Source organism: Anopheles coluzzii, chromosome 3 (genome assembly GCF_943734685.1).
Source record: "Anopheles coluzzii chromosome 3, AcolN3, whole genome shotgun sequence".
Taxonomy (NCBI): domain Eukaryota; kingdom Metazoa; phylum Arthropoda; class Insecta; order Diptera; family Culicidae; genus Anopheles; species Anopheles coluzzii.
The window spans coordinates 54,064,337-54,088,073 of record NC_064671.1 but is presented as its reverse complement, the minus strand read 5'-3'; the positions used below and the strand labels follow the sequence as shown (position 1 = coordinate 54,088,073).

Sequence of the window (23,737 nt, the reverse complement as noted above, 5' to 3'; positions counted from 1 at the left end):
AACTACATCTTCAAACTTAATATTTCTCTCATTTTCTCCATTGCTATGGTGAAATATTCAATGTGCTTTTGCTATGAAGAAATATTCAATGCGGTAAAATAATTGATGTATTGGCCAAACCATATCACGTCAAGCAAAATTATACGAAAATTATCTCGGGAATCGCCTGTACAAGTTAGAACAAACGGAAAACTAAATATTACTCAAATTAGTACATTTTTACAAGTATTTGGGTCCAATGTGTTGACAACTTTATAGCAATCAAAAGTTATTACAGTGTTTGGAGCAAAATTGTTAAGGCCTAGACAAACTTAACATACTTTAGTACTCTTCCATGTTAGCAGTAAAATCTCTCATGACAAAAAAGCTTGAATAAGCTCCTAGGACGTTTGATTTTTTTAAAGAGCTTCGTTGATGGACTCGATTTCAAGGACGACGAGTCTACAAATACGCAAATATAGAATAATCATTGTCCAATACTTGGATTTCTGGCATGTTTATGTATCTGAGAAACAGGAAATCACACAAACTTTGTGCAGTGACTTTTACCTCTCATGATTGAGCAAACAAATGAAATGCAAAATTTTCTTTACAAATACAAAAGTACAAATGCGTAAAATTAAGTTTTTTTTTGTTAGGCTTTCCAAATCTGCCTTATAGTACACTTAATAGACCAATTGTAAGGTTGTTACAGTGGTCGAATTGGTCAAGGTCAAGGCAACTAAACCAAGGTAGACCATATCGATCAATACTGAAATTTGGAAAGGCTCGAGTTTTAATAAAGACAATTTATCATTTCATTCTTTGACTCATTTCCATATACAAGTCTCTTAGCTTAGAAAAACCACCAAATGCGTATTTGCTTTGAAAGGCTTTCGTACAAAATGTAAATTTTCTTATGCCAAAAACTGACTAGTATATGAATCTAGGTCTGAAAAATTTGCACTACCGGAAACAACGATGACGCACAGCCAAACAATATACAAACCAAACAAAATATGTAAACCTGATTACACGAAGACTATAGATAACATTAAAATAACGTCATAACTGTGATATAACAGGACAGAAGACAATGAGTCGCTAACGAATTCAGGATTATGTATTTCTTCTGCTTCTTCTATTGGCACAAAAACCGTTATCGGGCAATGCCTGACACTACCGGGCTTAGCTTTCAGTGACTGTTTATCACAATACTGTTTGTTATTCGTCGACTTTGCGCTAGAGAGGGCCATCCGCGACACGAGGGTGGAGACTACGGGAACCATCTTCTATAAGTCAACCCAGATCCTGGCATACGCTGATGATATAGACATCATTGGTCTGCGACTCTCCTATGTAGCAGAAGCCTACCAAGGGATCGAGCAGGCGGCAGAGAACCATGGATTGCAGATCAACGAGGCAAAGACCAAACTGATGGTGGCAACATCAACGGGCCTACCAATAAATAATCAGAATCTACCTAGGCGTGATGTACAGGTAGATGAACGCACTTTTGAAGTCGTCCCAGAATTCACCTAACTGGGGTCAAAGGTCAGCAACGACAATAGCATGGAAGCTGAGTTGCGCGCAAAGATGCAGGCTGCCAACCGGTCATTCTACAGCCTGAAAAATCAGTTCACCTCAAAGAACCTGTCGCGACGGACGAAGGTGGGACTATATAGTACCTATATAGTACCGGTACTCACATACGCCTCTGAGACATGGGCACTATCCAAATCTGACGAAACCCTCTTAGCCGCGTTCGAGAGGAAGCTCTCCAGGCTTCGATGGGCTGGCCATGTTGTACGCATGGAAACGGACGACCAAACCCGTAAAGTCTTTTTAGGCCGTCCACAAGGACAGAGGAGGCGTGGTAGGCCCAAATTGAGGTAACAAGTTGGCGTGGAGGCGTCCGCCATTAAGGCCGGGATAACGGACTGGCAGACGAAGGCGCGAGGCCGCGAGCGGTTTCGGATACTCCAGAGGCAGGCCAAGACCGCAAAGCGGTTGTAGGGCCGAATAAGTAAGTAAGTAATTCGTCGACTTCAATTTGTCAAACCCTTATCCGATGAAACAAATTTATTTATGCACAAAGTTGATTACGTAAAATCGACGATTACGGACAACTGTCGCTTTCTTCTTGGTTGTATGAATAGTAACGGATTGTACCTTTTTCTTTTTTCTTTTGGCTGAACAACCGTTGTCGGTCAAGGCCTGCCTGTACCACTTATGGGGTTGACTTTCAATGACTTTTGGATTACCCCCCATAGCAGGATAGTCACTACGTATGGCGGCACGGTCTATTTGGGGCTTGAACCCATGACGGGCATGTTGTTAAGTCATACGAGTTGACTGTACTATGAGACGCATTGTACCAGATTTACAAAATTCATAATGCGTCGAATAACTACCTTGATTTGATTTTTGTGTGCGATGATATTCTGCAACAATGCTCTCCACCGGCAATATCACCCTTTCCCATAGTTGCAATTGATTGCCATCATCTACCTATAGAGCTGTGCTTGCCGAACGGCTCAGCCAAAGCAGAACGTTATCAGTTCCCATCATCATATCAAGAATCAGGCATGCTCAACGAGAGTCGCACTATCTTTTTGCTTCTATATGATCTACTGCAATCCTCTGAATGGTCATTCCTTGATGGAAACCCGAACGTAAACCATGCACTCGATTTATTCAACCGGAAATTTACAGAACGCTTATCTGCCTGTTGCCCTATAAAACTTTCCGTCCGCGACAGAGGGTACTGTGGACTAATTCTCAATTAAACCTCTTAAAACGAAACAAATCATCCTGCTATCGGCTTTACCAAAACAGTGGACACAACAATCGAGATTGCGGTTCATCACTGCACACAATATATACAACAATATATACACAATATAAAGCTATAACAGGCAACTTCACTCTCGTTTTTTGATTCGTATACAGTTTTGCTTAATAAGAAAACCAAATTTTTTTGGAGGTTTGTCGCCACAAAACGGATAAACAACTCCCTTCCAGCTATAGTTTCCTTTGATGGAACAATTTCGTGTAACAAAGAAGAAACCTGCAATTTATTAGCCTATCGTTTTTCACATTGGAAGCTGCTCTCAACAAATGTGCCTTCCGATGCTCTTGATGTTGATGTGCGTGACATAAACATCTCCAGAGATTCTGTGCTAAAGGTGCTCAAGTAGGTCATACCATCCTACAATCCTGGACCAGATGGCTTTCCGACCGCAGTTCTTGCGAAACGAGGCGAAGTTTTGGCCGGACCTCTGGTTCGTAACTTAACACTCTCGCTCAATCAGCGTATGTTTCCAGCAGCATGAAAATCGTCCTACATGTTTCCTGTGCATAAAAAGGGGGATAACAGCTTAGTGGAAAACTACCGTGGCATTACTACTTTGCCTGCAGATGCTAAGGTTTTTTAAGTGGTCGTCCAGAACTCGCTCTTGAACTGCTGCCGCTCGCTGATATCAACACACCAACACGGGGTTTTCCCTCGCCGCAATGTGACCACCAATTTGGTGGAGTTTGTATCTCACTACCTTTCTGTATTCGTTTCGGGAGCCCAGTTGGATGTCACCTAAATTGACGTTAAGGCCCCCTTTGATGGCGAAGCTTGCTCAAATTGGAGTAGAAAAATCCTTTAGTGGAGTGGCTCAAATCTTACCTCACCAATTGTCGATATCGCGTCAAATTTGAATGACATCTAGGAAATTCGTGAGTAGTTCAGGCGTGTCATAGAGTAGTAATCTTGGACTCTTGCTGTTTTCTCTATTTTTCAACGACGTTACTACTATAGTAAAGGAATCTGAATGTTTATTGTATGCGCACGATCTCAGACTTAGATTTTATTCCAGTGAGGTGTTTCGGTGATTGTCTTGTCCTGCAACATCGATCGCATCTTTTTCTGACCGGTGCTTGAATAACGAAATATAAATTTCTGTTTATAAATGTTCGTCCATGTCGTTTTACCGTTCTAATTTTCCAATAGCGTATAACTACTGCATCTCCGGTACACAACTGCAACGATGCAGTGTAGAAAAAGTCTCTTGGCCGTAAACTTGACTTTTATGTGCACCATAATGAAATTATTAGCCGGTCTGGTGGTACAGTCGTCAACTCGTCCGACGTAACAACATCCCCGTCAAGGGTTCAAGTCCCGAATAGACCGTGTCCCCGTACGTAGGACTGACTATCCTGCTATGGTAACAATAAGTCACTGAAAGCCAAGCTCACTTCCCTAATGGGTACAGGCAGGTCTTGACCGACAGCGGTTGTTGTGCCAAAAAAAAATGAAATTATTGTTAGAGCGAACAAAATGCTAGGATTTGCACGCAGGTAGTCGCGATAATTATCCGACTCACATTGTCTTGTCGCACTCTACAAATCACTAGTTGGATCCATCCTAGAATACTCCTCAGTAGTTTGGTGCTCATCGTCCTCATTATGGTCGAATAAAATCGAGTCAGTGCAGACAAAATTCTCCCGTTTATTGTTACGGTTCACATCCTGGCGTAACGTGACAGTGGGAACTAGCTAACATACCCGTTGTTTAATTTTTGGACTCGAGTCTCTCGCTACTCCACTCCTTTTAACGCTTAGGGCCTCCAACATCCTAAATCCGCCACTGGCCTTTGTGATGAAGTTCAGGTTGGTCCACAAAGATTTCTGATCAACATTATTCGGTGTCGTTTTCATACAACACATTTGCGGTACGTCAAACATTCCAACTATCGATTCCGAAACCTCTACTATAATTAAATTTTTTGGTCAACTTCAAACATCACAATTGTCAAACAATGTTTTAACACTTTTTAACATATTTATAGCAAAATGACTTGTACAGTTGTTATAACTATAAATGTATGTATTATGTCTCGAAAGACCCTGTATAGGCCGGCATGTCCGCGTAGACGGCATGTCCGACGCCCAATAGAAGTTGTTATAACTATATTCCACGAATACAACGCGAGAATTTGATTGTCATTAAATAAAAAGATTGAGTAGGTTTAATGAAATAGCACAGTTTTAAACAACCCATGATAAAAAAAGAATTGCTCCTATTCAGTGCTCCATTGGATGCGAGTTTATTAAACGTGCTGTCAGAATTTTGCACGAGTTTTGGCGAAAAACGTCAGACGACGAAATCGCACGACTGACGATATCTGTCAAATCCCATATATAATCTTTACATGGCTACCGATAAAATCGCATCGGATGAGGCACTGCTACGGGGGTGGTACGACGAAATCTATTTTTTCCGTCGAATTGTCCCATCCGATTTTATCTGTCAATATTATTATGTACGTCAAACTTTTCAAATCATCCAAATAATCGTAATATGAACCGAAATAGCGTTTGACAGCAGCGTCTGATAAAATCGCTCCAGATGAGGCAATGCCACTACTCTTATCGAATTGCCAACTAAAAACATGTCGACTATAAAGCGTACAATTGTTGAATTCGGATTGTATTGCATTATATTATTATCTGAATTTAATTTTAGTCACTTACCAGCCCGGCATATTAACGCAATCTGCCGTATCCTTACACCTGTGCAAACCTGTTGTACACTCGTCCAGATCCTTTTCACATGAATCGCCAATGTAACCCGTTCGACATGTACAAACATTAGGCGAGCGACATTCTCCACCGTTCAAGCAGGTTTGATTGCAGACGGCTGAAATAATTTAATTTTAACATGTATTGGAAAACTGTATCTAATATAAAAGTAACTTACGCCTACAATCGTGTCCATTGCCCGTGTAACCCTCCTTACATTGGCAATGAAATGAGCCCAATGTGTTAATGCAATCTGCGTCCTCGTGGCAATTGTGCTCGCCAGACTTGCATTCATCCATCTCTATGCAGTTGAACTTATCTTGTCTTCGATAGCCAGGTAAACATTCGCAAATGTACGAACCAAAGGTGTTAACACATCGTGTGTTAAGATGACAGTGGTTACCATTAAGACCACCCTGTTGAGTACACTCATCCACATCTGATCGTAGTTGTTGGTGGGTAGAGAAAATGTATAAAACATGTGTATAAGTCACAATTGTATAAAAGATAGAAAGAAATGATCACTTAAACGACATATCCATCCAAGTTAGATCCCAATGGTTAGTGTATTGTTTACTTATTGTTTACTATATTATTTTCTCTTTTGAATTTTAATGTTGGATTTGTTAGATTACTTGTAATTTATCTTTGATTGTAAATTCGTAATAGATGCTAAAACAAAGAAATCAGTAGTAGAAAGATGTTTTTAATGATGTATTTTGTATGTATGTCTACTTAAACCGTTAATCGACATTTAGTGAAGTTTATGTTTACGTGATGTTTCTGTATGGTGAATGGATTATTCGTTAAAATGTGTAGTTTATCTTCTCGCCATCTATATGTTCATGAGTTTATCTATATGTTAAACAAAATTCAATTGATAACAGAATGAAATTAAAAAATTAGAATATATGTATTAGATGATAAAAAACCAAAGAAAGACACAATATTTCACCTTCTGTCGTATGCAACTGTAATGCTTGATCGTGCTTCTTTTTCTTTGAATGTTTGTTTCTGTGAGTAGAATTTTTGGGATGTTGCCGCTTATGACCGCCGCCGCCACCGCCCTGCGGTCGTTTGTGTGGCCGTACTTTTCGCCTATGTGGAGTATCTAAATTATTGAATTTATTTATTGGATTTTCTTATGACGAGAGCTTATTTGAAGGAAGAGTGTGAACTTTGCACCATTTTCAGCAGCGAACATAGTTGTCCTATGTCCAATGAATTCCATCATTGGCATTTTCATCTGTTAGGTGAAAAATCTAAGCATTTTAGATTGCTTCTATTAAAAGATGATAAAAATAAATTCCAAACTGGTGAGTGTTGGACTCCAACACTTGATAGTTTTGCATGTAAACAATTATGTGCACCATTCCTACCAACTACTGAATATGTGTTATGTAGTTGGTACGTTTTTAAAAAAATTTAAAAAAATCTCAACATAAAAAAATCTCTACATCTAAGAGATATTTTAAAGTTTTCCAAAAATCGGGGTTTCTATTCAAACGCATGGTCCTTAATTGAACTGTTAGCCAAATATCAAGCGTTCATGTTGGGTTATCGTTCAAATATTTATTTTTGACTGTATAACCTCGCTGGTGGATATTTTATAGTTAGGTTGCTATCCAACCAACAAGATAGCTGTTGCAAAAAGGAATACTGGCATTATTTTGTCATAGAGCTTATTAAGCTTAGCCCTTGCGATGGATTTCGTATTTGTAACTACCAAGGTGGATTAAAGGTGTAAGAATTTAGAATCTAGAGCAGACATGTCAAACATACGGCAAACCCTTTGAATCCGGTCCGCAAAGAACTTTGGCAGTTATTTGAATGAAACTGAAATAGATAGAAGATTACAAGCCAGGAAAAATGGGTGTAATAATTTTTATTACTGAGAGACTGATAACTGAGAAAATAGATTTCAGAATGCAGCCTTAATAGTTCCATTAACGAAGTGAACAGTATGTTACTCACAGTGGCTGTTTTTGGAAAGGTATCCTAGAAGATGGCATGTAGCATTTGTTTCAGTTCTTGTTTGCTGGCGGCACTTGAAAGTTGGACTCATATTTTCCCATATTTTCGTCCATTTTCTTCAATTAATCGAAGAGAGTAGTCTTTAGCTAGGCTTCTGAAAAAATCAGGCCGATATCTTTAAAAACCTTGATAATCTAAGCACTTCAAATCCAAGCACTTGTCCATAAAAAATGCCACATAGCTTGCGAATATTTGACAATATAATTCTATAGTGCTATGATTATTAGTTATCGTTATTAGTCATTAGCGATGTCAAAATGCAGCCAACCTAACCAACCGCTTTCGCAGCCGTGGCCTTTTTGTTATTTACATAATGTTTTTCAAAAACTGAGAAAGTTTTTATCAATTTCATGGTTTTCAATGAAAATATTTAAAATGTGCCCTGAATTTTAGTGTTTTTTGTTATGACTATGCGCTCTGATAACGGTTTTTCATACATCCTGCTCAGCACGAACGGTGACAAACCCCCCACCCCCCGCTACCCGGATAAACGGCGCCCACTATAGTTTATGCTCATGATTGTACCACTTGTAAATCATTCGGATGAAAAATGAGGAAAAGACTAAGAAACTAACTATAAAACATAAACCGATAATATAAACCAAACTGGACCAAGGTGTCTAGATCGACTACAGGTAGGTTAGTAGTGATGGGCGACCCGACCCGGTTCGACTCGACTCGAACTTATCGGGTCGGAGGCGTTCGGGTCGACCCGAAAGGTACTAGTAGGGTCAGTGGACACTGTCAGCGCCTACACGCACGGTCCAAAACAGCCGAAGTCATACAAAATCATGAAAAAGTCTGCGCCCTTTTGTTCCGGCGTCCTCGTGAAATTTACCGAGCCGAACCGAATAGTTGTGTTCGATAGACATGTGTGCGTATCAGGTAGCAGCATTTGTACTGCTTACCTGCCGTATACCGCTGTGATACCGAACGAGACGCATAGACAACGCATCAAAAGGACATGTGTAGCCGTGAGGAATTTTTTCTGTGTCTCTTTTGCCTTGTCCTTGCCTTTAGATCCTGACGAGTGAAGCATGCATACCTTTCGGGTACGTTCGGGGTATAAGCTCTGTCCCTCTCATGTTAATGGTAAAGATAGAATCGTATGCAATCGGCTCTGCAATCGGGCGTGGGCAGGCCCGTGGACGCCGTCTGTTCGCAGACAGTAGGAAGTATAAACGACTCCGACCCGTGTTGTATGTACTACGCAGCCGAATAGTCTCATTATAGTTCATTGTTCATAGTTCATTTGGTCCGTTGAATTGGGTTACCACGGACGGATGGACGGGAAAACTTAACACATGATCGTCTTAACAACGTTGCATTCCATTATTGCGACGGCCACAGTGTTCGTGCCACTCAATTTTGAAGGCAGGCATTTGATGATAGTAGCACGCATTGCGTTTGATGATAGTAGCATGATAGTAGCATGTGGTGGCGACACACGATGGGAACCAAGGTGTAGTACCAATCCAGCTCCATACAAGCCCAATTCGTCTGAAACAAATTGGAGATGGAGTTGATGGAGTTATTTTATATACACATGGATATGCAGCCGAAACTCTTACAAACATTACCAATTTTGTTCTTAATGAAGCCCTAGAGAACGCCTAGGAAAATCTTGACCCAAATCATTTAGAAAATCTAGTGAGGAGCATGCTAAAGCGCTTGCAGTTAGTCCTAAGATCCAAAGGGGGGCACATTAAATATTAAATAGTTGTTGTTTGTGTTTAATAAATCAATTTGTTGAAAATAATTCATCTGGGCACTTTTTTTTGTCAGTGTGATTTTGACTAATCTTTTTAAAAATATTTTTGGTGTTGGTACACCTTTGTTTTTTTTCAGAAATTTTTCATTGCAAATTTAAGAGCAAAGAATAAAGATTGTTTAAAAAATATAGCACAAAGATAGCTTCATTTTTAAAGAAAAATGAGAAAAATGTAAAAATGTAAGTAGTGGGCACTTTATTTTGCCGGCCACTGTATACTGCTATTGTTATTTAAGCCTAAGGCCGCAAATACACGACGCGCGTTTCCGCGGGCGCGTTCAAACGCGTATAACAGTTCCGCAGAGATATCCAGCATGAGCATCTCTGCGTTTCCGAGGTAGCGCGTTCGAATGACATTTCATTTCTATGGCTGGATTGTTATACGCGTTTCTGCGGGCGCGGAAACGCGCGTCGTGTATTTGCGGCCTTACATGGGTAAGAGAGGTTTAACTTTTTACTTACAACCTAACAACCTTGGCGGTTATACTGGCCTATTACAAATATCGAATTCTCGTTTTTTATTCATTAGTCGTTCGGTAAAAAAATCAAACATTTTATTTGGCGTTACGTAACAAAAACGTAACTCTTTTTAACGTTTGACGACACCTCCCCCCCTATCAGCGTTACATAATTGATGGGTAACACCTAAGGATTTGTGGAGTATAGTTATAATAATTATACAATTTGCATCCCCAATTTTCGATAACTTATATCGTTGAAAAGCTATAACGTAAACAAAATTATGAGTTGAACCGAGCATAATTCGAAAACTACATTACCCGGCGCTCTAGCCCGACATCACGACATCGAACATGAAAAATGTATGGGATTTGACATGTTCGATTTGTTGGTTATCAAATCGAACATGTCAAATTCCATATATTTTTCATGTTCGATGTCGTGTTCGATTGCTGCTAGAGCGCTGCCTTACTGAACAACTTCATTTCATTTATATTCCAATATTATATTGATATTGGATTACTTATTAAAAAATTACAAGCATCTCGTTGGCTTCCAGGGTATTCCGATTAGCTGGAATATAATTTTTTTGAGATTGCCAGTGATATAGTTAACAAAACTCGCGAGTTTATGCTATTTCATATTCATTATCCGTGTATCAGAGTTTTATCTCGTCAATTGTTCCAAATTGCTCATTTTTCAACGGGTGCCGTTCTGCTTCAAATCAACCCACATGTAATTCAAATTTCCAAAAATTTTGATCAATTTCTGTTTTACAACGAAATCTATCGTTGTGGCAATCGTCAACTTAAAGTCTACCTCGTTTTGTCACATGTTTAAAGCATATAGTTTTAGGAAAACTACTACTAAATAAAAAAAATTACATGGTAAAGCTATGGTAGATTTAATTGTAGCGGATTGAGTGGTCACCAGGGGTTACTTTGATTTTGAGGCCCGTAGATGGTAAGTCCAGCATTTATTACAGTGGACAATGAGCATAACCGGATGCAACATCTCTCTCCCCTCGCTCCTCTTACTCTCCATGGCGTGCAGGGGGCAGAGACTCAATTTATTACTACAACCTGCAGTGGTTTGCACTGATTTTATCTAAAAACAGCAAAATTCGACCTAAAGATAAATACGCAATTTCTTCGCATTAATAGCGTATCTTATGAACGTTTTAAGTGAACGTGAATGAACCAAGCCATTCGTCCAAATAAACTTTAACGTAATTGCGGTTATTTTGTTCTTTTACAAATAGCAATACCTGTAGAGTCTGTGAATCGGTACCACCCACTGCATCCGCATATCAAGGGCGACGGCACATTCCGCTTCGGCTCGAGCCCTGCAGCACGTCATCGGCGAAGTAGCAATCCCGCCGCAGCTCGAGCCCCGCATCACCGACAGCAACGCGCAAGTTGCTTCGGCTGCCGCACCTCAGCACTTCATCGGGGAGGTCGCAATCCCACCACGGCTCGAGTCCGCCTCATCATCGGCAACCCGCAGGTTGCTTTGACTGCAGCACCGCAGCACGTCATCGGCGAGGTCGCATTCCCGCCGCGGCTCGAGCCCCGCATCACCAACGGCGACACGTAAGTCGCCTCGGCTGCAATGCAGCAGCCTCGCATCATAGGCGACGACACATTCCGCTTCAGCTGCAGCATAGCCTCATTGGCGTCGACACATTCCGCCTCACCTGCAGCAAACCCAGCACGTCCAGCCAGAGACGCCATCGCTGTGGCCGGCCATTGCTGTCGCCGGTCATAGCCCTGCCGGTGCAAGGTTTCATCGCGGCACCACTCTCACCTCCCGGCAGGCGTAGCAGCGACGCTACAACCCGAGGACGCGAACGCGGCATCATCGCCGCCGCCCCGGGACAACGGTGCACCATAGCAGACGCTCCCGAGGAAAGCGAACGCGGCATCATCGCCGCCGCCCCGGGACAACAGGTCATCATCGCAGACGCGACCCGAAGACAGCGAACGCGGCTTCATCGCCGCCGCTCCAGAAACAACAGCCGCAACCCGAGGAACGCGAACGCGGAATCATCGCCGCCGCCTCGGGAACATGAGCGCAGCAGCATCACGGGCCCCACTACGTACCATCGGTCGAAGGGTGTCACCACGCTGGTATTCCGTTGTGGAATACCACCCGCGTCGGTTCAACCCATTCGGTTATACAAAGGGGGAGATGTTGTGGATAGACGTGCCGAGCCCAGGATTCGCCGTAGCAGTTGCGCTCGACATCCAGGAATCGACACTGCGCTCACGCACACTAATACGCCGCACTTAGCGATGCGGGCTAAGTGTGTGCAGAGCGCACCTAACCCGAGTGAGTGTGTAACAGGCTACGGAACGAGCAGGGCTCCCGGTAGGGCTCACGGTGCGGCTCGTGCGCGCGGCTCCATACTTAAATGTATTGTGTTTTGTATCATTTAATTCGTGCAATAAATGTTATAAATGTGCAAAACATAAAAAGTAGTATTTTTGGAAAATTTAATTCGTCTGTTAAATCAAAAGGTTTTGCTCGATTTAGGTGAGTAGTGCAGAAGTGCGTCCAATTTTAAATACTATAAGAGTCTATATAAGGGGCGGTCCCGTGGTACAGTCGTCAACTCGAACGACTCAATTAACATGCCCGTCATGAATTCAAGCCTAGAATGGACCGTCCCCTCATAGCAAGGTTTGACTATCCAGCTGCATGGTAATGAATTAAGTCTCAAAAACCTGTATAGGCCAGCATGTCCGCGTAGGACGTTACGCCAAATAGTAGAAGAGTCTATATAATAATAGAAAAAAATAATCTTGGCTATATTTCTGTTATATTTCCGTAATTTAAATCAAGTTGCTACATTATAACCGTGCAACCGTGACTAGCGTGAAAAAATAGCCAATGAGAAGTTAGAAGTGAACTACACACATCTGTCATACTGTATAGTGCGTTTTATACGGATGTCACACGAGTCGTAAACTCAAAAAGTTAACGCTACATTTGTATGGGAGAGCGTAAACTTCCTGGCAAAAGCTTTATAGGGGTTGTATGGCTGACAATTAGTTTACAGCAAAGTTTACGCTTTGTGTGACGTAGGTATTTGTCGTTCCATGAAATGCCAAACATTTCATGCGCCCACGCGTGGCGTGAAAAGATTTTCCTAAAACAGTTTTTGTGTGAATGTCGATCGAATGTCAACGAATATCATCAATTTTGGCTTGAAGGCGCGAATGTCAGAAGAGTTATTTTTTAAATTTATATCGCTACAATTGTTTTATGATTACTAATTTACTGATTACTTTTTAAAGGACAATGTACAGTGCAATTAAAAAATATAGACTTTAGTATAACCAAACACGAAGCAAATAATAGATTCATGGTATGTAGCTTAAATTTTAATATTATTTTCCAAGATGGTGTCAGAAGTGTATTATTTTCTGAAATTAAAGTGAAACATGTCCATTGTGGAATCACATGAAGCGACAGGTAATAATGCGTAGAAAAAAAAACTTTCATATTGAGTGCATTAGTTTGACAATGTGTTACTTTAAGTTTATTTTTAAGTTCTGCACGAGATGACTATGTAAATTAAAGGGATTTCTGTAGAGAATAATAAATTTGGAAAAAATGAAACTTTATGAAACTTCAATTTCCTCACTTCAATTTCCTGTCAAGTACTCACTAGAAAAATAACAAGTTGACTTTTGTCATTGCAGGATGTCGTAAGATTTGAGGATAATGTTATATATAAAAAACACATTTATCATGTGGCATCCTTAATATATTAATATATGTAAAGTAATACCCTATGCTATAAGTATGGTTTTTTTTGCTTGAATGGATATGAAAATGTTAGGTACACGAACTGCTACTTACCGAAACATTGATACCCATCTCCGTGGAAGCCCGAACGACAGGTACACGTGTACTTGGTGTTAAGGTTAAGACACGTAGCGTTATTGTGACATGCATGGCCTTTTGAGCAATAGTCCACTCCTGATATGTTAGGAAGTATAGCGGATGGTGTAAATAATTTTTCAGAAAGTATAAATTTTGTCCAAGCATCATTAGTATAGCATCGTTATGTAGCGGAATGTTATTCATAGCAGTTATTCACAATAACCCAGTAGAACATTAATTAGCAAAATATTGGAGAATTCGATGAAAGAGAAGAAGCAAGCCAAAATGGTTGTTATATCAGACATGAAAAGAAAAATGAATTAAATTTTTAAGTAAATTTTGATATGTTGCATACACGGTAATTGTTAGTTTAGAATATTGTATGTGTTGTAGAGCGAAGAATGGTCGAAAATATCCAAAGGGCAGAAATAATATCTCAACGTTAGTCGGGAAAATTTAAAGATCATTAGATACATCTAAACCAAGTACATATGTGTTTCCTGTTTGTTTGATGGATGATGACTTTCGGCCAACAACGGATAAGTGCTTACAGCTAATGTTTTAGTGAAGTGGCACGACGGATGAAATATGCGTCTGGTGAGAAGCTCAAATTGTCGTTTGGATGAAGATGAGGAAAAGCACGGTTTTGTATACAGGATACGGTTCTTCGAAAATGCGTCGTTTACCGTTGCTTTAAGTCTATAGGTACTGTGAATTTTTACTTCACAATGATTACAATATACTCCATATACATGCGATAACATTTGACTCGCTATCAAAGGATTTAGTTATCGGAATGCATCGGATTCTCTGTTGAATTTTCCCAAATTTAGGTTATCTTGTTTATCCACATCCTTGGCATAACTTTCTTGTTCTAGATCAAAGTTTATGTCCTTATGTTGAACTCTGCCGAGTTGATCGTCAATAAGATTCATCTGACCATGCGAACGATCGTTAGTGATGATCAACATGGAGAGAGTTTCACTATCATCGCCCAACGTTTTTTGCTTATCTTGTTGAATGTTGTCAATATCATCGTGATCATCAGTTTGCCGATTATGTATCCTTTGACCGATGAGAAACTCTCTAATAAATTGAGAATTACTATTGGCACTAAATACATTAGCCACCCGTTTTTCATCATTAGTACTTTCAGTGATAGTGTGAAGAGTTCCGCCGGATTTTGTTTTACTTGAGGATATATGTAATTCTGTACTTTCATTATTTTTAAATTGTGCAAAATTATTCACTTGAAAAGAATCAAGTTCTTGGTGTTGCAGTTTAATATTTTTATGGCGTTGTTGATGTTGCTGCTCTCGAGGCTGCTGATGCGTGTCTCCCAAGAATATGTTATCTTGAGGTGGTAATGTTAATGGAAACGATGAAATACCTTGACAAAATTTGCAGCATTCATCCGTTACTGACATTTGTTGTTCCGGTGGACACTTCAGCTCGGGGCATTGCAGGAATTCACAATGCATATTACCATCTACACACGAACAGTTTCTACAGCCTAAGATTTGGATTTCACCATGTTCAAAGTCTTTCTTAGTAATGTAACAGCTTTCTGCAAATGAGACAAGAAAATAGAATGATATAAAATACAGACAACTCGAAACTCTTAAGAAAAAGTTGCAAAGCTTGTTGTATCCAATGTTGTTAAATTACGCTCATCATCTATTCCAGTGATTCCCAAAGTGATTCATATCGCCCATTATTTTAGTGGGCGATAACAAGGGAAAATCTACAGATGGGTGTTGGTATTGGTGACTGATGGCGATATATCAAATTTATGTTTTATCTTTTAATGCTTCTGCTTACTAATTTGTCACGTTTTATAAGAACTGTAATGTTGATTATTTTATTGCATTTATTGTTACAAATTCAGCCAATTGTCATGCTTTCAAGGAAGTAATTCCTTGTATTCGATCGGCTGTTAGAATGTTAAACTAGTTATAGTGATCGAAACATTTATCAAACAGAATATGTTACGTATTAAACGCCTTAAGGCAGTCAGACAAATAGAAGTTGAAAAGTGCTGTCAGAACAGAACTGGGCACTGTATCTTGTGGAACATATACTAATTGTTAAACTATTGTTAATAAAGTGAAATTTCAAAATCGTTTCAAAAATAAAACAAACTATGCTTTGGTTATCATATAAATCAATTGTATAAAAATTTGAAAAAGTAAAAATAAATAAAAAAGATAAGATGTAGAAAGGTAAAAAACTCCATAAAAATATATTCAAAGATTTAAGAATTATACAAAAATAGATGCTCCTGTGTTGATTGTAAATTCTCTCATAAATGGAAAGGACTTATGTGCTAAAAACAATATATTTATTTGGTGGAAATTGTGGTAATCAATACAGTCTTATCAAGTAATTTAGAGATTCTAGCAGTCTAACGACAAAAGTGATGATGCGATGTTTATACCGCAAGTCTAAAATATAAGTAAAGTAAACTGTTCCTGATCATAGTCCTGATTATTCTTGTTCATCTCCAATTTCCTGGATAAAACCAAAAAAGACAAATTAAAGTAAGTCGAAATCTAAAATAATGTTTGGACATTATCAAACATGAAAAAATGATTAATTTTTTTCTAAATCTGATCACTAAAGCGATCAGTGTTATATTCAATTTCAAAAGGACAAAGCGGTCGCCTGAGGCCTCGAGGTAACCATTTCATCATGTTAGAGAAGTAGTTGGTCGATTACAGACTCTTCCCCATTAACTATTGTATTGTGAAGTTGCCAGTCCTTCTCAATGGGTTCGCGCTGAAGCCGATTCTAGCAGTTCTTCACTACCAGGTCCAGCCTCCCCCCTCCTCTGCTTAACAGCTGTAGGGGGTTTATGTACAACGTTAGTAACTCATAATACGTTATGATTGGGTGCTATCATTAATAAACTCATACAGGGTTTTCGAGGATTATATAGACATGTTCAGCGAGTTGTAGATTCGTTCAGGCATATAATAGACTCTTTCAGCGACATATAGAATTGTTCGGAAGTAGGCGTTGACATGTTCAGCGATTCTGTAGTGTTGTCATTTGTTTTGTTTACACACTGTGCCGCAGGGTTCAATTTTTCATTCTTAAAAGTCCTAAAAGTAGCAAATAATCATTCTCCAAGCTGTTTAATACATAAATTAGTTGAAAAAAGCATATTTTTTCGAAAACCGTTTGTTTACCTTCTGATGAGAATGATCCAACTTGCAGTCCAAGGGGTACGAAAGTGACAGATCTACAGTATAACCGAGCATGTCAACGCCTACTTCCGAACAATTCTATATCTCGCTGAAAGAGTCTATTATATGCTTGAACGAATCTACAACTCGATGAACATGTCTATATAATCCTCGAAAACCCTGTAAAGGCGGACGCTGGATGAAAATAGTTTGAGAACCACTGATCTATATTTCAAAAATCAAGTAGTTCCAACCGGTTTTCTATCTATTGAATAATACTTCCTTGTCTTGAATCAGTTGCATATCAATGAACATCAATGTTTCACTGTTTCAGCTTAATACAGCTAGTACATCAGATAATGAAGCCATTGCATTTGCGAGTACCGTTTGGTGAGCAATTCATAAACAAATTAGCAAAGAATTTATGATAGTTCAAGATAAGCGGTTTCCATCCGACTACTCAGCCGATAATAACCAGTTTTGAGTGGAAAATAATGGATTAAAATAGCTGGTAAGAAACTTAATATAAATGATTTAGATGGCAGATATTAGAGATATTCTTCAACATGAAAATATTTAAATGCTTTAAGATTTAAAGATTTAAATGTTTCAGGTTGCTTTAAACATTTTTCTACATTTTTATTTGCAAGCAACCTGAAATGATTTCTGTTCCGTAATAAGCCATTTAAATGAGTTTGATAATTCAAAATAAAAAAATGCGTACCAATGAATACAAGTGACCCACGACATACGACTGTATTTGGGACCGAAGTAGGTCGCGAAACAAGGTGGTATATCTAATGAAGTTGAAGAGTCAACAACTAGTGTCGGTCAAGCCCTGCCTGTACCACTAGAGGGCTTGGATTTCAGTGACTAATTGATTACCCATTGCTGGATAGTTAGTCCAACGTATGGTGGTACGGTCTATTCGGGGCTTGAACCCATGACGGGCATGTTGTTAAGTCGTACGAGTTGACGACTGTATCCCCAGGCCGACAAAAACCGTTTACACGATCTAAATATTTAAGTTTAGGTGGTTTGGTAATATTCATAATTGTGTATGCGTTACATTTCAACAAATGATATCAGTAAACTGACAAAATCGTCGCTTTGGCGAATTGCCATTACTCGAGTGGTTCGTACATTCTCCTGTAACACATTAAAAAAATAGTTTATTTAGAAAGTACTTACTCAAACACACAGGACAACATTCGCCCTCTTTTAATACTGGATGTTTACATTTAACCTCTGGACATGGTCTTGGACCACATTTGACTATTCCTTGCCTGCACTCACAACGACTACATCCAATATCCCAGGCATCTCCATCGTTTTTAGTTGTACCATTTATTAAGCATGATTTTTTACAATCACATTCCTCAATATACGAGACACGCTTCTCTGCTTCCACTAGCTGTAATAAACATCGATTAAATTAAATAAAGAAAGGTTGATATACGGATTATTATTGAATACCTACCCTTTTTGTTAACAGTGACATTGTTTTTTTTAATTCTAGTAAAGCATTTTCTAATTCTAAAAATTGTCCACAAGTAGGACATTGTGCATCCATCAACTCACATTGAGATAAATAACCATAAGACCCAGTTATAAGACGTAAATCTTTTAATTCTCCCTGCGTTGTCACGTGCGAAGCGATAAAAAGTATACGAATAGTAGAAATATATTAGTCATAAAATATATAATTGGATCATAAATCAACAAAGATATTTAGTATTTAATCGCTCTTCGGATATTTGGAAGAGACAATACTCAAACTTACCTTAAATAAATAATGACTATTTGAGTTCCTTTGTCCGACGAATAATTGCATATTGGAAGCACTAAAATTTCTATCTGGTAAAAAATGTGTCACTCTTTTATACAGTGGATGGCAGTCGATGAATAGCTGCATTTCAGTGCCGCTAACAGTAAGTGACACCTTGTGCTCGATATCGTCCGCAAGTCGATACGGAAATGTTTCCGTTAGAATCTGCGTAACACCCGCTGCTGTTATGTGTGTGTAATGAAAACGTATTTCGTCACGTCTTCCACTTGATTGTAATTCTAAATACCTTAACATTAATATTAATTATTACAATGTTTCGATTAGGATTAGAGAAAAAGAAGAAGAATAGGACATGGCGAAATTTCTGGACTAAACAGAAAATTGAGGAGAAGGATTTGAGATGCCTGCTTAAAACAATAGGATGAAGTTAACATATAGTACATTGGCTTAGAAAATTAAAGTCTTGTGTGCATAGTGAAATCAATGATGCTTAGAAAATCCAAATATTGAATTAAATATTATTTTTAACACTTTTACAAAACATTTACAAAAGCATTTAAATCATCGAATGAAGAAACAATGCGAAGGATAACAAACTTCATAAATTATAAAATATATGATACGCGCTGGTTCTACAAGGACACACTTGAGATACTGTGTATAAAGTAGCAATAATGTAAATATTACTATTCAAGGAGGTCTAATAGACAGACGCGCCGGTTTCTTCAGACACGCAGATAATAAAATAACGGGAGTAGTGCTAAGTTTGTTGTATCGTATACATTGTATATTAAATTTTCATAAATAAATGTCTTTCAACATGCTCATCAAACATTAGATAAGCTAAGGATAGTGGCGACACATGGTCTGTTTTTACATATTTTTACCAGGTAGATGAGTTGAGATGGGAAAAGAAAAAAGTAAAAGAAGAGACAACTGGTGCTTTGAAGTTCGAAACCTACCTATTAATTCCGTTGGAAAATGATATTATGGTCCCAGAGTTTGATTGTTCTTGCTTTAGGACAACGGAAAAGGTAAATTCTGATGATTTTTTCATCTGCTCGACTGCCCGGTGAAAAACCGCAGCCGGAAGAACAAGATTTCGATCGAGACCTGCAACAGATATTAAAAAAAAGTGTTTAAAAAGTCAGTTAAACACCCGAGTTATGTGGTTAATAATTCACATTTTTAGAATAAAATTCAAGATTAATGTTAACTTATAGATATTGATAACTTTACAACAGAAGAATGTTACATTAAAAAATCATGAATAAACATTAATAAGCTCATATATCATAATAAATGAATTTAGATATTATGAACAATAAAGTGAACCGACGCTGAATGATAACATTTTAATTACATATTAATATCACCAATGGTAGTGTAAAGCTTGCAAATAAAACACAAACATTACAAAATATTTGTATCGACATATGCTACGTTATGTTATATCCAGTAGCGTTGTGCCAAATGAACCAGTACCACATGGTTCATTCTGTTCACGTGAAAAAATGAATAAATCGGTTCACAAGAATATAACGCTATGGTTCTTTCGATAAATCGAAAAAATATGAAAAATGAAAATGAATGCATACAAACTAGTGATGGGAAAAATGAAGTTGTTGTCGGAATCAATTCCGACTATCTCCAAAGTTTTCTGGAATCGCTATCGGATACGGAATCAGAATTGGCTGGGTTCCGGCATCTCCATAAGCATAGCCATTTGGGTCTAATGATCCGTATGGACTGTATGGATAGCCGCAAAGAAACAAAATTTACTTGTAAACGATCCATTCTCATGGGGATTCCCAGACTGATTGCATTTCTGAAATTTCTTATTTCAATTTAAGAACTGATTATTATTCCGGATCTAATTCTATTTCTGGAGTCAATCCTGATTCCTTTACCGTGGTAAATTGCCATTCCCAGGTCAATTCCGACTCTGGAGCCGATTCTGATTCCGGGGCCGATTTCGATCACCGAATCGATTCCGATGCCGACTCCGGAATCAATTCCGGAATAGGCTCCGGAATCGACTCCGGAATCGGAATCGAATCCAGCATCGGAATCGGTTACGGGATTGATTCCGAACACGGAATCGGAATCGTGTAAGTCCGATTCCGAGCTCCCACCACTAATGCAAACCAACCAAAAAATTTTATTTTGCCCCAACCGTTCTAGCGATAACGATTCAAATGATAGTTGGTCAATATTGTAGTTCTACCGATTTACGAATAGTGTACCGATTAATAGATTACCGATTCGAATAGTGTATCGACAAACTCTATAGGCAGTGGCGGATCTAACGGTGGGCCGTACCGAAATCACGGTACGAAACAAAAGTACCGAAATCACATTCGTGTTCATTGGGATGAACGACATTCCCTTTCCTTTTTCCAGCCAACGAGCTGAAATTTCTGCCTGTCACTAGAGCAATATTCATCATCAAGGATCTATCCGTTTGAGAACTACGCTTTTTATGTTTGATGTGAGTTATAATACTATAGCACATTTTAAAATGTCGATTCAAATTTGTTTCTTGTTCCACCTTTCTTGGCAAAATATGTATGCTTCAGTATAAAAATTCAATCCTTCTTGAGCTAACCTGATCGAGCTTGCGGCGAATCGGCGTTTGTTTACATATTTTTCAGGCTGAAATCATCTCGGCTGTAAATTTGAGGATGGTTTTGCACGTGATTTTGTATAGAGTGTTGACATGATTTCATCTGTCAACTGTCAAACCCCATACAAAACAGCTCGAAATTAAAATCCTCCATTAGCAAAATCAATCAGAGTTTTCAATCAATAACTTTTGTTCGGTTCGATTGTTCTGAAGTTTGATAATATCACCAGTTACTAGATACGAAATACTAGACTAAAAAAATTCCTAGCCGTAATTTAAAGTCCCAAATCGACCACGTTCTGATTGACGGAAGGCAGTTCTCGGCTATTATCGACGAAAAAACTTATAGAGGCGCAAACGTCGACTCGGACTATTTCCTGGTCATGGTAAAACTACGCCAGAAACTCTCCGTGGTTAACAACCAACGGAGTCAGGACACATCAAGTCTCAACCTGGACCGGTTGAAGTGTGCTGATGTAGCGGAGGGGTATCCATACAAGACAACGCTCGGGGAAGCTTTTTCGGCCGACAACAACATCGCCGCGATGCCCCTCGCAGACCACTGGCATATGGTGGAACGAGCCATCAGCACCGCAGCCGAACACAAGATCGGCCGCTTACCACGTAGAGAGAAAAAGGAATGGTTCGACGAAGAGTGCAAACGAGCACTATCCGAGAAGAATGCAGCGCGGGCCCGCATGCTACGGCATGAAACGCGTCAGAACGTGGAGAACTATAGACGACTGAGGAAACAGCAAACCCTGCTCTTCCAGGCCAAACAGTGCCGTTTTGAAGAGTCAGATGAACAGGTGCTAGAGCAGCTAGCCCAGTCGGGGGACACCCGCTTATTTTATAGGAGATTGAAGGTGGCACGGAGCGGGTTTGGTCCTAAAAACGCAATGTGCTGGGATGCGGAAAGAAATCTGCTAACAGACGAGCGGGAGGTGATCGAAAAAGGATCGGTGATCGGTGAAAGGATCAGAGGCAGGAGAGGCTGGCGCAAGTGGCAGAACGAGCCAACCACCACAGCAGCAGCACAACAGTAACAACAGCGACAGCATCAGCGCAAACGACGAGGTGCCTCCGCCTTCTCTGGATGAGATTGCCATAACCATCAAGCAGTTTAAGAGCAATAAGTCTGCTGGCAGCGATGGACTGGCGGCCGAGCTCTTTAAGATGGGGCCGGAAAGGCTTACCGTCGAAATGCATCAGCTGATCGTGAAAATCTGGGAGCAGGAGAATCTTCCGGAGGAGTAGAAGCTGGGTATTATCCACCCAGTCTACAAAAAGGGCGACAGGTTGGATTCCTCGAATTTTCGAGCCATAACGATCCTTAATGCCGCCTACAAGATACTGTCCCAGATCCTGTTCTGCAGACATGCGCCCCGGGCTACAAATTTTGTCGGCAGCTACCAAGCTGGGTTTGTTGGAGACAAATCCACCATTGACCAAATTTTTACTCTACGGCAGATCCTCCAGAAGTGCCGAGAGCGCCAGATTTCAACGCACCACCTGTTCATCGACTTCAAGGCGGCCTACAACACCCTACACCGGATGAAGCTATGGAGCATCATGCATCGGTACCACTTCCCTGGGAATGGCACTTCCCTGGGTCCTCTACGGACACGAGTCCTGGACTATCCGAGCGGAGGATGCAAACGCTCTGGGCGTGTTTGAGCGACGCATCCTCCGGACCATCTTTGGTGGTGTGTTTGAGCATTAGATTTGGGAGGAGAAGGATGAACCACGAGCTTGCTGAGCTGTACGGCGAACCGAGCATCCTGATGGTGGTGAAGGCTGGTAGGATACGATGGCTGGGGCCGGACTCATGCCCCACCAAGAACGTATACGACAGCGACCCCCAGTTCGGCATAAGGCGCAGGGGAGCACAGCGAACTCGATGGCTGGACCAGGTGAAGCGAGATCTGACGGAGATCGGGTGTCTGCATGGATGGGAACCAGCATCCTGAAGAATGATTGTTGACCGGACCATGTCACATCGACGTGCTTGACTATTGCCGCAAATGTTCGCCACGATATTCATGCCGAGCTGTAAAATTCATGCGCACGGTTAAGTCGCCTGCCGGTTAATCTGAGCCTTAATAATCGATGATCCTTTGGGGGTCGCATAGTTGAGGAACCTCACATTATTTTAAAACCGTTACCCATTGATTTCCGCACACAAAGTATAGTAAATAGAACAGATTTCTTGGATATTAATTGCATTTTTGTATTTTTATTGATTCGAAAAATGAGTCCCATTAACAAAAGGGCTCATGGGATATTCGTCACGAATATAAATAAGTAAGTGTAACAACTTACTTAAATAAGTAAGTGTACCAACTGCACTCGAATCGTCCTTGCATCTCTTAGATAATGAGCAAAGCATGTGAAAATATGTAAAATAAAAGATTTCTTAGTTGTTA

At 39.8% G+C, this 23,737-nt stretch overlaps 1 protein-coding gene across 1 annotated transcript in view; it reads right to left on the bottom strand.

Annotated features, from left to right (window-relative positions):
- LOC120954754 (protein kinase C-binding protein NELL1-like) overlaps positions 1-23,737 on the bottom strand; it is a 49,547-nt gene that overhangs the window by 12,053 nt on the left and 13,757 nt on the right. Inside the window, exons 2-9 of the mRNA XM_049610056.1 lie at positions 19,648-19,798; positions 18,680-18,971; positions 18,377-18,532; positions 18,088-18,310; positions 15,099-15,275; positions 13,685-13,804; positions 5,732-5,992; positions 5,506-5,671 (exon numbers count right to left, since the gene is read on the bottom strand). Of these exons, the coding sequence (XP_049466013.1) occupies positions 5,506-5,671; positions 5,732-5,992; positions 13,685-13,804; positions 15,099-15,275; positions 18,088-18,310; positions 18,377-18,532; positions 18,680-18,971; positions 19,648-19,742 (1,490 nt within the window). The 5' untranslated portion in view covers positions 19,743-19,798. The remainder of the gene's footprint in view (positions 1-5,505; positions 5,672-5,731; positions 5,993-13,684; positions 13,805-15,098; positions 15,276-18,087; positions 18,311-18,376; positions 18,533-18,679; positions 18,972-19,647; positions 19,799-23,737) is intronic.